This window comes from Myotis yumanensis, unplaced genomic scaffold (genome assembly GCF_028538775.1).
Source record: "Myotis yumanensis isolate MYYU_CA2020_CCGP unplaced genomic scaffold, mMyoYum1.0.hap1 SCAF_23, whole genome shotgun sequence".
In the NCBI taxonomy this organism is placed as follows: Eukaryota; Metazoa; Chordata; class Mammalia; order Chiroptera; family Vespertilionidae; genus Myotis; species Myotis yumanensis.
This window is the reverse complement of record NW_027223774.1, coordinates 7152488-7169027: the sequence shown is the minus strand read 5'-3', so window position 1 is coordinate 7169027 and position 16540 is coordinate 7152488. Positions and strand designations below refer to the sequence as shown.

The 16540-nt window shown below is 42.4% G+C and overlaps 1 protein-coding gene across 1 annotated transcript; it reads left to right on the top strand.

Annotated features, from left to right (window-relative positions):
• Positions 1-671: 671 nt before the first annotated feature.
• LOC138999674 (zinc finger protein 665-like) lies at positions 672-13492 on the top strand. The gene is made up of 2 exons (XM_070401862.1): positions 672-717; positions 9143-13492. Exons 1-2 carry the CDS (start codon positions 684-686, stop codon positions 11083-11085), a joined length of 1977 nt encoding a protein of 658 aa, XP_070257963.1. The 5' UTR covers positions 672-683; the 3' UTR covers positions 11086-13492.
• The last annotated feature ends 3048 nt before the right edge of the window (positions 13493-16540 follow it).

Here is a 16540-nt window from a genome sequence, read left to right as displayed (position 1 = left end):
GTCCGTCAGGGGCCTGGGGTGGTCCTGGATCCGGCTGGACTACAAGCTCTCTACACGCCATATGCCAGGTTCATGGGTGAGTCCAGCGAGATCCAGTGGCATTGGAGCCGGAAGTGGGCAGAGCTGAGGGAGTGAACCTGGGGTCTGAACATGGGAAGGGGATGAACATTACCCAGTGGTGAGCACATCTGGAGGAAGTGTGAGCTGATGGTCCTCGGGATCAGCTGTGGGGACTTAAAGGTGAAGCATAAACCAACGCTTGGCTTTGTATTGGAGGCAGGATCTAGGAGACTGCAGTGGTGTTGCTTGGCAGGAAGGCTGGGGCCCTGCAGGCATCGCCCAGACCTTAAATGGCATTGCTTGCTCCCCTCCCTTCCTCCAAACTTTCCAACCCAATCAGGCTGCTCTGCTGCGGGCCATATAGTGAGTAATGGGACTGTGATGAGAGAGCAGCCTCCACTGGCGTTAGGTCTTGGTGTCCACAGTAACCGGATGCCCTGGAGGAGGTTGAGGGGGGGAAGGTGTGTAAGGAGTAGGATGGCAGGTTCTCAAAGAGACAGCTCTGCTTTCAATTGTCTCCATCCTGACAGGTTGGCGTGACCTTTGAGGACATTGCCCTGTACTTCTCCAGGGAGGAATGGAGCCTCCTTGATGAGGGTCAGAGACAGCTGTACCTGAATGTGATGCTGGAGAACTTTGAACTTCTATCTTCCCTGGGTAAGACCCTCACTCTCACCAGTGAACTGCACTTGGCTTTTCTATTTCCCAGGCCCCATCCCCCAGGGTGTGCTCTGTCCTCCCATGTAGACTGTGGTACTGCTTAATTATTCCAGTTTCCTGGGTAGTTGCTGTCCTGGGGAGGGTTGGTCTGTTTCTGCTGCTCCCTTCTATTCCTGAAGTCCCAATACTCCCCTCTGTACTAAATTCACAGGGAAGGACTTGTGGTTGGTAATGTTGCAAGAAGCCTAAGGGATTCCACTTTGATCAGTGAGGAAAGCTTTTTCTATATTCCTGTTGGTCATTTGTACATAGTTTTCGAAGAATTGTCTCTACTTCCTTATCCTATTTACTAAGTGTATTTTTTGGTTAAACATTCTTATGACTACCTTGTATATTTTATATACTAATTGCTTATGACATACAGGAACACATATTTTTGCATGTGCTTAATTGTCCTTTGCAAATATTAGTCCCCCACACCTGCTTTTCTACAAATTCCATGTTTTTGGCAACCCTGCATTCAGCAGGTCTACTCCCACCATGTTTCTAGCAAGCTCAGATGCTTGTTACAACTGCTTAGAAATAAAGTATTTTTTCCCCTGACTGGTTTGGCTCAGTGGATAGAGCGTCGGACTGCGGACTGAGGGGTCCCAGGTTTGATTCCGGTCAAGGGCATGTACCTTGGTTCTGGGCACATCACTAGGGGGGGGTGTGCAGGAGGCAGCTGATTGATGTTTCTCTCTCATCAATGTTTCTAACTCTATCCCTCTCCTTTCCTCTCTGTAAAAAATCAGTAAAATATATTTTAAAAAAATACTTTATTTATTTTTTAAAAATATATTCAATTTATTTTTTTTACAGAGAAGAAGGGAGGTTTTTTTAAATATATTTTATTGATTTTTCACAGATAGGAAAGGAGAGGGATAGAGAGTTAGAAACATTGATGAGTTAGAAACATCGATCAGCTGCCTCCAGCACACCCCCCACTAGTAATGTGCCCACAACCCAGGTACATGCCCTTGACCGGAATCAAACTCGGGACCCCTCAGTCTTCAGTCCAACGCTCTATCTGCTGAGCCAAACCAGTTAGGGCAGAAATAAAGTATTTTTAATGAAATTATATAGAGTTTGCTTTTCAGACAGTCATTGCATTGTTATTAGCTTGCAGAATGGTATTAACATACCTTTATTATTCCTTGGGAACTATACCTATTTGTGTGAATTTCTGTCTATATTGCAATGTTCTCTTTATTGTGCTGATCAGAACTGAATCCACAATCTCTCCAAGCTATTCCTTCATATGATTTGGGAGTATTTCCTTCTGTTCTCTAGATTTCCTTTCATTTCATTATTGCTGTTGTGCTGTGAAGAAGCTTTTTTTCTTTATTTATTGCAATCTGGACTGTTTATGTTTTCTATTTTTTCTGGTGGTTGGTGTCACATTCAGAAAATCCTGATTTTTAGCAGCACCATTCATTGAAGAAACTGTCTTTGCTTTCTTCTGTGACTTTCAGCTTTCTTAGAAATTACTTGAAAGTATGTGCCTGGTTTTATTTCTGTTTTCTGTTCTGTTCTGTTGATATATGTGTCTATGTTTCTCCTGCAACACACTGTTTGCTTGCTTTCTCTCTCTCTTTTTTTTTCTAAATATATTTTTATTGATTTCAGAGAGGAAGGAAGAGGGAGAGAGAGATCGAAACATCCATGATGAGAGAGAATCATGGATCAGCTGCCTCCTGCAAGTCCTCCACTGGGGGCCGAGCCCACAACCTGGGCATGTGCCCTTGACTGGAATCGAACCTGGGACCTTTCAGTTCCCAGACTGGTGCTCTGTCCACTGAGCCAAACCAGACAGGGCGCTTGCTTTCCCTTTGTAATAAATTGAAGTCAGAAAGTGTGATACCACCAGCTTTGTTTTCGTTCAAGATTTCCTTTGCTGTTCGAGTTTTTTAATTCCATACATTTCAAGATTCTATTTTCATTTCTTTGTAAAATAACATAGGAATTATCCTCAGGATTGCATTTATTCTGTACTATGGACTGCGTTGTGTACTATGGATATTTTCAACGTATTTCTTTTTTAAAAATTCTGTATTGTTTAAAGTATTACCTATTGCAGTACATATGCCTCCTTTTCCCCACATTGATCACAAATAAGTGAGATCATGTGATATTTATCTTTCTCCGACTGGCTTATTTCGCTTAGCATAATGCTCTCCATGTCCATCCATGCTGTTGCAAATGGTAAGAGTTCCTTCTTTTTCACAGCAGCATAGTACTCCATTGTGTAGCTGTACCAGTTTTTTAATGCACTCGTCAGCTGATGGGCACTTAGGATGTTTCTAAATCTTAGCTATTGTAAATTGTTCTGCTATGAACATAGGGGTCCATATACCCTTTCTGATCGGTATTTCTGGTTTCTTGGGATATAGTCCTAGAAGTGGGATTATTGGATCACAGGGGAGTTCCATTTTTAACTTTTTGAGGAAACTTCATACTGTCTTCCAAGTGGCTGCACTTGTCTGCATTCCCAGCAGCAGTGCATGAGGGTTCCTTTTTCTCACCATCCTCACCAGCAGTTGTTTGTTGATTTGTTGATAGTAGCCATTCTGACAGGTGTGAGATGATACCGCATTGTTGTTTTGATTTGCATCTCTCGGATGATTAGTGACTTTGAGCATGTTTTTATATTTCTCTCGGCCTTCTGTATGTCCTCTTTCGAAAAGTGTCTATTTAGGTCCTTTGCCCATTTTTTGACTGGATTGTTTATCTTCCTTTTGTTAAGTTGTATGAGTTCTGTGTAAATTTTGGAGTTGAAACCCTTATCTGAAATGTAATTGGCAAATATGTTCTCCCATGCAGTGGGCTTTCTTGTTGTTTTGTTGATGGTTTCTTTTGCTGTGCAGAAGCTTTTTATTTTGATGTAGTGCCATTTGTTTATTTTTTCCTTACTTTACATTGCCCTCAGAGCTGTATCAATAAAGATATTGCTAGGACATATGTCTGTTATTTTGCTGCCTGTGGATACTTCTAAGATTTTTACAGTTTCATATCTTAGGTTTAAGTCATTTATCCATTTTGAGTTTATTTTTATGTATGGTATAAGTTGGTGGTCTAGTTTCATTTTTTTGCATGTATCTGTCCTATTTTCCAGCACTATTTATTGAAGAGACTGTCTTGACTCCATTGTGTGCTGTTCCCTCCTTTGTCACATAGTGAGCAAAATGTCTTGGGTCGATTTCTGGGTTCTCTGTTTTGTTGCCGTGTTCTATATGTCTCTTGTTGTGCCAGTACCAGCTTTGTTCGTCTTTCTCAAGATTGCTTCGACTATTTTTTTTTAAATTCCATATGAATTTTTGAGAGTTTATTATAGGTCTCTGAAATATGCTGTTGGTATCTTAATGGGGATTGCATGGAATATATAGATTGCTTTGGGTAGTATGGACATTTTAAAATATTGATTTTAACAATACATTAACACGGTATATTTTTCCATTTGTTTAATGTCTTCTATCTCTTTTTTCAATTTCCTGTAGTTTTCGGAGTACAGGTCTATTACCTCCTTAGTTAAGTTTCTTCCTACGTATCTTAGTATTTTTGTTGCAGTGGTAGATATAATTGTTTGTTTGTCTTTCTGTGAGTTCATTATTGGTGTATAAAAAAGCCATAGATTTCTGGGTGTTAATTTTGTATCCTGCTACATTGCTGAATGCATTTATTATATTTAGTAGTTTTTCACGAAAACTGTCATAATGACAGTTTTACTTCTTCTTTTCCAATTTGGATGCCTTTCATTTCTTCTTCTTGTCTGATCGCTATGGCTAGCACTCCAGTATATCAAACAGGGATGTTTAAGGTGGGCATTCCTGTCTTGTTCCTGTTCTTAGAGAAAATGATATTAGCTTTTGCCTGTTGACTATGATGTTAGCTGTAGGTTTGTAATATATATAAGGCTTTTATTATGTTGAGGTAGACCCCTGTACCCTCACTTTGCTGAGAGTTTTTATTATCAAGAAAGGGTGTTGGATTTTTGTCAAATGCTTTTTTCTGTGTCAATTAGTATGATTATGTGATTTTTCTCTTTCTGTTTGTTCATATGATATATCATATTTATTGATTTGCAGGTATTGTATCTCATGCATTCATCCCCAGAATAAATCCCACTTGGTCATGCTGTATGATCTTTCTAATGTAATGCTGGATTCTATTTGCCAGAATTATGTTGAGGATTTTAGCATCTATGGGGGTCACTGTGACTACATTGGGAGATCTGCTGTGCAGGAGACACCCCTGTGGAGCAGAACTGGCTTCAGTGGGGCTTTTGGTGCTCAGTGAGTCTTCCCCTTGACTGTGGCGCTTATAGATTTGAAGTGTTGTAAGCTGGTATGGTATGAACCTGACCACTGGGTACACTGGCTCTTAAGTCTCCAAGGAGGTGTAAAGTCAGCCTCTACCTGGAGCCACTGAGCAAGATCTACAGAGAGATCTGCAGATTCTCCTCTTTGTATCAGGTTTGGAAGTGCCCCCAAGAAGCTCAGCTGTGAAGCAAGGAAGGCTAGTGCTGGTGCCACATCTTGGCCCTTTATTGATAGGCTTGGGGCTCCCTGACCTAACTACAACTTGTTTGACAGGTTTTACTTGAGCAAGGACAGGCCATTTATACCAAAGCTGTTGCACACAGCTTGGGTGGGGTTGTAAATTGGATGGGGTGAGGTCTCAGAGAATCACCAGGGCGGAGCAAACAGAAATGGTTGTCAGACAGACCTGAGACCTAGGATGTCCCAGCATAGGTCTAATGACCTCTGCGAGCACCTCAGTCTGGGAGAAAGCCGCCCTGAATTCCTGCCACTGTTGCCAGTCAGTCCAGTTTCTCCTCATAGGTGTCTTGATCCGCCCCACCCCCCGAGGCTGGCCAGGCCCTGGAGGTCAGAAGAAGCCGGAGCTTGTAAGTTCAGTTTGTGCTGCTGGCATTGTAAGAGCAGCAGCTGGGTCTCCTGCAGCGTCTGTGTCATGCAGGCCCAGTCCGCACTGGTTTTTATAGCCTGTATTTCTTACTGCCAGTAGGGACATTTTTTCCCCACCTCTGGGACCCTGTGCTGGGTGTCTTGTGTGGTACTGGGACCCCTTGCTCCTCCAGGTGACCTCTGCAGAGACGACCTCCCTCCCAATTAAAAAAGTGGCCCACATCGGTACAGGACCAGCACCTTCCAAGCCTCTTTACTTTCTACCACTTATCTAGTTCTAAGACTTCCATTCAGCCAGCTTTCCAGCGGTTCTGGCGGATGGTTGTTCTGTATTTTAGTTGTAATTTTGATGTGGTTGTGGGAGGCAGCGAGTATAGGCCTTTGCTACACCGCCATCTTGGATCTTTCTGTAACTTTTCTGAACTCAATTTTTTATTCTTCTTTTATCTTCATCTAAATAGTGAGAATATTTTTTGCAGTGATTTTTTTTCCTTAGAGAGAGAGAGAGAAAGGGAGAGGCAGAGAGAGGAGAGGCTGAGAGAGAGAGAGAGAAGCATTGATTGGTTGCCTCCCACATGTGCCCCCACTAAGAGGGGTGATAGAACCTGAAACTCACATACCTGCATCTTATTGGGAATTGAACTCATGGCCTTCCAGTGTATACGCAGGCACTCTCAGCACTGAGTGACACCGGCCATGGCTATTTATTTATTCTTTAATTAATTAATTTTAAAAATATATTTTATTGATTTCAGAGAGGAAAAGAAGGAGACAGCGATAGAACATGAATAATGAGAGAGAGTCATTGATCAGGTGCTTCCTGCACACCCCAACTGGACATTGGGCTGGAAACCTGTGCATGTCCCCTGACAAGGAATGGAATTGTGATCGCCTATGTTATAGGTCGATGCAATGCTCAATCACTGAGCCGTATTGGGCAGCCTTTATTTATTGATTTTAGAGACAGGAAGGGAGACAGAGAAAGAGTAGGAAACATTGATCTGCTGTTCTACCCATCTAAGCATTTATTAACTGTCCCCTACATGTGCCCTGATGGGGGATCAAACCCACAGCCGTGGTGCATCAGGACCACACACTCAACAAGAGAGCTACCTGGTCAGGGCTCTAAATTTGTTTATTAATTTCAGAAGCTCATATGGGATCTTGACAAATTTCTCTCTGGAGGGTAATCTTGGCTCCTATCATCAACATCTATCACGAAGCTTTGTGGTTCATAGTGTCACGTGTAATGTTTATCTTTCACTTCTTTCTTCATTTCTTTGAGGCTTATTTTTGTTTGTGTGTTTATTTGCTTTATTCTAGCTCAAGATTTGCCAATTTTTGTATTTTTTAGAAAAGTACCTGTTGGGTGTTCTTTTATTTTGTCTTATGTCCCTTTTATTGATGCTTGTTCAAATATTTATAGTTTCATTCCTTTCCTACCTTTTGTTTTACTTTCTTGTTTTGTTTCTAGATTCCTGAGATGGCAGGTTAGGTCTTTTGAGATCTTTTTTCATAATGTAGTCATTTATCCATATAAAATTTCCTCTTAGATTTGCATTTTCTGAATTTTTTTACATGATTTTTGATAAGTTGTCTTCTTATTTACTTTGTCTCTAGACTTTTTTTAAAACTTTTTAAAAAATATATTTTATTGACTTTTACAGAGAGGAAGGGAGAGGGATAGAGAGTCAGAAACATTGACCAGCTGCCTCCTGCACACGCCCCACCAGGGATGTGCCCGCAACCAAGGTACATGCCCTTGACTGGAATCTAACCTGGGACCCTGGAGTCCACAGTTTGATGCTCCATCCACTGAGCCAAACAGGTCAGGGCTGTGTCTACACTTTTTTGAGTTCTTTTTTATGTTTGGCTACCTTGATATTCTTTTCTATTTATTTATTATTGATTTCAGATAGAGTGGAAAAGAGATGGAAAGAGAGAGAGACAGAGAGCGAGAGAGAGAAACATCAGTGTGAGGGAGAAACATCATTCGGCTGACTTCAGCACACAAGCTAACTGGAAATGGAACCCACATGCTGATATGTGCCTTGTTTGGGAATTGAATCCTTGACCCTTTGGTACACAGGACGATGCTCCAACCAAATGAGTCATACTGGTCAAGGCATTCTGTGGTTTTTAAACACAAAAATTTCCAGTATTTTTTTTGAAAAACAGACCATTATGGTCGGTGATTGCAGACGCACAGTGGTTGCTGGAGGTAACTCTGACCCTTTTTTTTCACTTTCTGTGTCTTCAAATATTTTTGTTCATGCATTCTTTTCCAATCATCCTTTCTGTACAGTTCTCCTTTATTTGTGTCTATAATACTATTTGTCTTCTTGGTACTCTTATTCCCATTTTCCTATGGGGTCCTTGTTCATGGAACGCTGTCTACTTACAGTGGGATAGGGAAGATGCTCATAGCTCTGATCCTGCCATCTTGCTGATGTCACTCATATAGATCTTTTGCCTGTGATCTCATTTGTCCTTTGTTGTTCTACCACAGTGTTGACCATAAAACTTTTCTGTTTTATTATAGTTTCCCATTCCTCACCCAGTTATGCTATTTTGTGTTTATTGTTGATACTTTGCCAACTACTCAGTTTTAACACATTGTTTGCAGGTAGTTTTTATTGCGCGCTAACAGGTGGCGCGGGTCATTTTTGCTAATTTTTTGCGCAAATGGCAACGTTCAGTAAAATTACGATAACTTTAGTTTTACATATTTTTTTCCAATGAAACTTTTTGTGATTTACTATAAAATGTATACTCAATTATTTTTCTTAAATTTTAAACAGACAAATACTGAAAAACTCACTAGAAATTGAAATAAAAGTAATAAAATATGTAAAAATTCCGATGTATTGAAAATATTTTGAAAAAAAGGACAAAACGTATAAATACGTTTCCCGCATACAATGTGTTATTAATCGTGATCATTTCTACTCAGATTCCCAGCCCACGGATAACCTTCACCTCTCTGGACATTGCACCTCTGCCTCTTTCACAGGTCTCTCTTTAATGCATACCAATGTGGGTCCATGCCTGCAGTACCTTATAGTGCAAGCCTGTTGTACTATTGACGTTCAACATCATGTGCTCTAATACAATTAATTTTTATGGCTTTGAGCAGCTTTAAATTATTCTACACAGACTCACATGGCCAGCATGTAAAGTCCTTAAGGAAACCGTTTGTGCAAGAACAATGAGTAGAGCCTTCCTTTCTTCTTTGTGTCCCATCTTGTGCTTCTTTCCCTCACTTGGTGAGATTATCATCATCGACTGTCTTTTGGGGCCATGTTATGTATAATAGCATCTTCCTCAGAGTCTAACTCATTCATCTTCAAAATCTTTCTATGGCATCAGGCCTAGTCATGACAACTAAACATTTGTGGTGAAGATATTCTAATTTTATCAGGTCAACATGTACTTCACCTTCATTTTCTTTTGTTCAGGTTGCTGTTGTAGAGCAAAGAAAGCGGAGGCACTGACTGAACAGAAGGTTACTGTAAGAGTGTCACAGGCAAGGAATCCCAAGGTAGCCTTGTCTTCCCAGAAGAACCATCCTTGTGACAGTTGTGGGCTAGTCTTGGGAAACATTTTCCACTTGATGGAGGGACAGGGCACCCAATACGGACAGATACCGTTGAGGTGTGGATCGTGTGCAAAATGGTTTTATTTCAATGCAAACTTTCACCAGCAGCATGTTAGAGAGAAGACTTTCATTAGGGGTGTGGAAAGGAATTCACTTGCAAACAGCTGCAATTTCAATGTGTCCCAGAATCTTTTCACATGTGAGGAGGTTGGACAGGGTGTCCTTACAAGGTTAGGACATCTCCACCTAAAGGCTACTCAGACCAGGGACAGTCCAAGTGCTATTTCGAGACGTGGGATGACGTTTCAAAGAAACACTGCCATTCATTTTCATCAGAGAGTTCACACAAGAGAAAAGCCTTATGAATGCAGTGAATGTGAAAAATCTTTTATAACTAACTCTCTCCTTCACAATCATCAGAGCGTTCATACAGGAGAAAAGCCTTATAAATGCAGTGAATGTGGGAAATCTTTTACCTGCAGCACTGCCCTTTGTCATCATAAGAGAGTTCACACTGGAGAAAATCCATATAAATGCAGTGAATGTGGAAAGTCTTTTACAAGTAGCACTGGTCTCCAATATCATCAGGGAGTTCACACAGGAGAAAAACACTATCAATGCAGTGAATGTGGGAAAACTCTTACCAGTAACTCTAACCTTCGTCGTCATCAGAGACTTCATACTGGAGAAAAGCCTTATGCGTGCAGTGAATGTGGAAAATGTTTTACATGTTACTCTCACCTTCATTATCATAAGAGACTTCATACAGGAGAAAAGCCTTATAAATGCACTGAATGTGGAAAGTCTTTTCCAAGAATCAGTGGTCTCCACTATCATCAGAGAGTTCACACAGGAGAAAAGCCTTTTCAATGCAGTGAATGTGGGAAATCTTTTACCTTGAACAGTAAACTTCGTCGTCATCAGAGAATGCACACTGGAGAGAGGCCTTATCACTGCAATGATTGTGGGAAGTCTTTTATCACCAGCACTAACCTTCATTCTCATAAGAGAGTTCACACTGGAGAAAGGCCTTATGCGTGCAGTGAATGTGGAAAATGTTTTACATATTACTCTCACCTTCATTATCATAAGAGACTTCATACAGGAGAAAAGCCTTATAAATGCACTGAATGTGGAAAGTCTTTTCCAAGAATCAGTGGTCTCCACTGTCATCAGAGAGTTCACACAGGAGAAAAGCCTTTTCAATGCAGTGAATGTGGGAAATCTTTTACCTGGAACAGTGATCTTCGTCGTCATCAGAGAGTGCACACTGGAGAGAGGCCTTATCACTGCAATGATTGTGGGAAATCTTTTATCACTAGCACTTTACTTCATTATCACCAGAGAGTTCACACTGGAGAAAGGTCTTATGAGTGCAATCAATGTGGAAAATGTTTTTCCAACAGCACCAATCTTCGTATTCATCAGAGAGTTCACACTGGAGAAAAGCCTTATAAATGCCATGAATGTGGGAAATCTTTTATCTGTAACAGTAAACTTTGTCGTCATCAGAGAGTTCACACAGGAGAGAAGCCTTATAAATGCAGTGAATGTGGGAAATCTTTTAGCAATCACTCTGACCTTCATAAACATAAGAGACTTCATACAGGAGAAAAGCCTTATAAATGCACTGAATGTGAAAAGTCTTTTCAAAGTATCAGTGGTCTCCAATATCATCAGAGAGTTCACACAAGAGAAAAGCCTGACAAATGCAGTGAATGTGGGAAATCTTTTACAAGTATCAAAGGTCTTCAGAATCATCTGAGAGTTCATACTAGAGAAAGCCATTATAAGTGCAATTAATGTGAGATACCTCTCAGCCAAATTTGTAAATTCCCTCTGCATAAAAGAGTCCAACTGTGAAAAATTTCTTAGGTGTGTAGTAAATATAGTTTCTTAGTTAGGACTTAACAATTTTATAAGAAAATATGTGAAGTCTCAGTCTGAATTATGTCTCATACATTTAATCACCTACATTAGGTAAAGTCCTCCAACTGTTTTTGTACTTGTGTTTGTTAGTATTTCTATTGGATCCATATGTATATATGTTGCACTTTCAAACATACAGAGACGTGTTATCAGGTGTATGTCACTTCCTATTTCTGTTGCTGAAGGTATTTCACCTGAACCATGTATAAGGCCCCTACAGATGCCATCAATCACCATCCTCATGTGCCCAGGGAAGCTAAATCTCTTGTCTAATTTGATGAAGAAAATTAGGAATACCTCAGCCCTTAGTTTTTCCTTGTTTCCCTGTCATAAGTTGCCAAATAGGACTGAATACTGTTGGCCGCAGTGAACATAATGTTCCAGAAGAACTGCCATATTCAGGGACACATGTTCCCTAGATGCTAATGATGAATTTCTTGAGTACCTAAGTCATCAATGGAGAACTGCCAGTCTGAGGTCTCTGTCTTTGGAAAATACTGAAGGCTTTTTCCTAAGACTTCTTTAATGTTGGGTGTTGTATTGATTCTATGGGTTAGTTTACAAGGAGATCATGGTTCTCCAAGTATGATGAGGTGAAAAACTTTTATGAGGTCTCAAACATTTTTGCCCTTGAGGGAAGACTATGGTACAGAAATTACCTCAGCAGTTTTTGCTAAATTTACATTGTTGCCCATAATTTCCCAGTAAACACTGGATTCTCTGATCCTCATGTGAAGCTGGATGCTTTCAGACACAGAGATCACTCCACAGAGGTGGTAGCTGTGACAACCTCAAGTATGTCTGGGAGTAGTGTGAATTTTGTTCTTGTTCTCAAGGGATGCTAAGACATTTGAAGGGATTCTTTTCCCCAGGTGTTGCAGAGGGCCATGTGCCTAATGTCTTCAATAGCATGGGTGATGGGCACTCGATGGAGGACCATCACAGTGAGGGGGACCCATTCACTGCAGAATCACTGACCTAATTCTTGTTGGACCAGACTGCAGCCCATTGGATGGAATGATCTTCATCTAAACCTTCACCGAGAAATTTTTTCGAGGAAAAGAATATAAGAGCCGTGGATACACAAATCTCCGGGACTCCAGGCTTGTTTATCTTCTGTGGAGCAGTCATTGTCATTGATTATAATCAAGAGGTTTTATGGCTTCCTGTATCCTCTTAGATGTTCCCACTAGAGCCACTGGTGCCCTGGCAGCAAAACTAAGAGTAAAACAAAGGCTGTCTTTAGGCCAGAGATGTGGCTTTTGTGACCCAGTCAACATTCCAGTGGGTTTGGGTGAAAGTTCTTCATTGTTCGTTACATTTTCTGTCACTGAGATGATACTCTTCCACACAGGGCAGAAGAATATGGATTGAATATAGAGTTGAAAAACCTGTTGTTCCAAAATAGGTGAACGTACATTGGTTTTATCTTGAACCATTTTTGAAAAGCTATAATGAGTAAATTGCACGAGTTAAGTATAGTGTTTCATGAATCTTGACATGTGCATGAAACTGAAACAATCATTATACTCAATACTGACCATATCTGTGACTGTAGTTACTTCATGACTTCGTTTAATCTGTCCCTGTTCTTCACACCTTTCCTAGTAACCATGGATTTACATTCCATTTTAATAGAGAACTTCGCTTTTTCTAATTATTTTTCTACTTTAATTTTTATTTCATGAATTCTTGGAGACATTTTAAAGATATATTAGTAACTCATTTTTTTAAAAATATATATTTTATTGATTTTTTACAGACAGGAAGGGAGAGAGATAGAGTTAGAAACATCGATGAGAGAGAAACATCGATCAGCTGCCTCCTGCACATCTCCTATTGGGGATGTGCCCACAACCCAGGTACATGCCCTTGACCGGAATCGAACCTGGGACCTTTCAGTCAGCAGGCCGACACTCTATCCACTGAGCCAAACCGGTTTCGGCTTTTTTTTTTTCATAGATATTCTTTTTGTTGTTGTTAATCCTCACCTGAGGATATTTTTCCATTGATTTTTTTCGGAGAGTGGAAGAGAGAGGGAAAGACAGAGAGAAACATTGATGTGAAGGAAACACATCGATTGGTTGCCTCCTGCATCAGCCGTGACCAGGCTGGGAAGGAGTCTTTAACTAAGGTATGTGTCTTTGACTAGAATTGAACCAGGGACCCTTTAGTCTGCAGGCCTATGCTCTATTCAGAGCCAAACCAGCTAGGGATCTGGTAGATATTCTTATCTTTGAATATATCACGATCATGTTGTCCATTTTAATAAATACTTGGTTATTTCTAATAAAGCTGGTACAAACATTTCTGTATAATTCTTTCTGTGGATATAAGTGTTATTTACTTTTGTCAGTCAGACATCCCCGGAGGGCTCCTGGACTGCGAGAGGGCAAAGGCTGGCCTGAGGGATCCCCCTGAGTGCATGAATTTTGTTTACCGGGCCTCTAGTTTAAACATGTGAACCTGGAAGTCAGGGTTCCATTCACAGTCAGGGAGGATGCCTACGCCCTAGCTGGATCCGCAGTGTGGAGCATACAGGAGGCAGCTGATCAATGATTCTCTCTCGGCATTGATTTTTTTCTCTCTCCCTCTCTGTCTCCTTTTAACTGCAGCCTCTCCCTGCAGAGATATTCCCAGGCAGGCACTTCTCACTCCCCAATGCCCATAAGCACGTTTGGGTGCATTTTTGTAAGAAATGGGACCTATAAGTAGCCCCCGTCTCTGCTGCAGGGAGGCAGGAGCTGTGGGCACTCGGGTCTAATTGTGGTGGGCCCAACCTGGGAATCTTCAGCACACTCGCTACAGCTCCCTGAGTCTCAGTTGGCTGAATGTGACCTGCAGATGATCGATGGTGCTTACTCTGGCCTTCCAAGATCAGTGAAAGTAACAAGGTGAGTACTTGTTGTCCGGGTTCCAGGGTTTGATTTTTGAGGATTTTTTTTCTTTTCTTTTTTTAAAATAAAAATATTTTTATTGATTTTGCAGAGGACACGAGAGGGAGAGAGAGAAACATCAATGATGAGAGATTCATTGATCAGCTGCCTTCTTGATGCCCCCTAATGGGGATCAAGTTCACAACCCGGACATATGCCGTTGACCGGAATTGAACCCAGGACACTTCAGTCCCCATGCCTATACTCGATCCACTGAGCCAAACCTGCTGGGGTAGATTTTTTTTTTTTTTTTTTTTTTAATAATCACAACAACCGGGGCAAGTGGAAACGCCTATAAAATTACTGCAAAAATACATTGTCAGAGAAATGAAGGAAGCTCCCCAAGTTTACAGCACAGACAACTGTCATTTTCACAGTGCTGAAATTTTTTTCCCCCCTGCTTTTATTTTTATTACTAGAGGCCCGGTGCACAAAAATTTGTGCACTGGGGGGTTGGGGGGTCCCTCAGCCCGGCCTGTGCTCTCACAGTCTGGGACCCCTCAGGAGATAACGACCTGCTGGCTTAGGCCTGCTCCCGGGTGGCAGAGGGCAGGCCAAATCCCTAGGTGCAGCCCCTGGTCGGGCTCAGAGCAGGGCTGATTGGGGAGTTGGGGCGCCGCCCCCTGTCATGCACAGAGCAAGGCGGATTGGGAGGTTTCAATGCCACCCTCAGTCACGCTCAGGGTGGGGCCGATTGGGGGGTTGGGGCACCGCCCCCTGTCACACTCAAGGCAGGGTCGATGGGGAGGTTGCGGCGCCACCCCCTGTCACGCACAGAGCAGGGCCAATCAGGGGGTTGGGGCACCGCCCTCTATCACCCACAGAGCAGGGCTGATCAGGGGGTTGGGGCGCCGCCACTGTCACATTCAGGGCAGGGCCGATGGGGAGGTTATGGCTCTACCCTGTCACACACAGAGCAGGGCCCGTGGGGGGGGGGGGCGGGTTGGGGCACCGCACCCTGTCACACACAGAGCAGGGCCGATCAGAGGGTTGGTGCGCCGCACCCTGTCAACCACAGAGCCGCAGGTTAATCGGCATTAGGGAGCTCCCCCCTATCAGGCACAGAGCAGGGCTGATCAGGGGGTTGGGGCGCCTTCCCCTGTCACGAACAGTGCAGGGCGGATAGGGAGGTTGTGGCCCCGCCCCCTGTCACAAACAGAGCACCAGGGTGATCAGGGGGTTTGGGCGCTGCCCCCTGTCACGCTGATCCCAGTGCTGGGAGGCATATTACCCTTTTACTATATAGGATAGAGGCCTGGGGGCCAGCTGGTTTGCCCTGAAGGGTGTCCTGGATCAGGGTGGGGGTCCCCACTGGGGTGCCTGGCCAGCCTGAATGAGGGGATGATGGCTGTTTGCAGCTGGTCACACACCCTTCAGGGTGGGGGTCCCCACTGGGGAGCCTGGCCAGTCTGGGTGAGGGGCTGAGGGCTGCTTTCAGGCTGGCAGTTGACTGAAGCTCCCAACTGCTCCTTTTTTTTCTCTTTTTTTATTTTATTCTGGGCCAGCTTTAGCTCTGGCTCTAGCTCTGAGGCTTTGTATCTGGTTTGTTTGTCGTTCTATAATCGAAATGTATAACTTCAGCTCTGAGATCCCGGCAGGCTGAAAGCTGGTTTCTGGGGTTTTATTTAGCTTCTTATTTGCAACATAGTACATAGTTGCTTAGAGTTGCAACTCAGAGGCCGGCAAGTCAGGCGGGGAACGTTGGAGTCTGCAGTCACTGGAGCAAGCAAGCCTCCCTGCTCGCTTCAGTGCATGGCTGCCGGCCGCCATCTTGGCTGACAGTTAATTTGCATAAGGATATGCTGATTAGCCAATGGGAAGGGTAGCGGTCGTACGCTAATTACCATGTTTCTCTTTTATTAGTGTAGATTTTTTTTTAAATTAAATCTTTATTGTTCAGATTATTACATTGGTTCCTCTTTTTTCCCACCATAACTCCCCTCCACCCAGTTCCCGCCCCACCCTCCGCCCTCACTCCCCACCCACTGTCCTCATCCATAGGTGCACGATTACTGTCCAATCTCTCCCTCACCCCCGCACCCCTTTCCCCCCCAAGAATAGTCAGTCCATTCCCTTTCTATGTCTCTGATTCTATTACAATCACCAGTTCATACTGTTCATCAGATTATTTATTCACTTGATTTTTAAATTCACTTGTTGATAGATGTGTATTTGTTGTTCATAATTTGAATCTTTACCTTTTTCTTCTTCCTCTTCTTAAAGGATACCTTTCAGCATTTCATATAATACTGGTTTGGTGGTGATGAACTCCTTTAGCTTTTTCTTATCTGTGAAGCTCTTTATCTGATCTTCAATTCTGAATGATAGCTTTGCTGAATAAAGTAATATTGGTTGCAGGTTCTTGGTATTCATCACTTTGAATATTTCTTGCC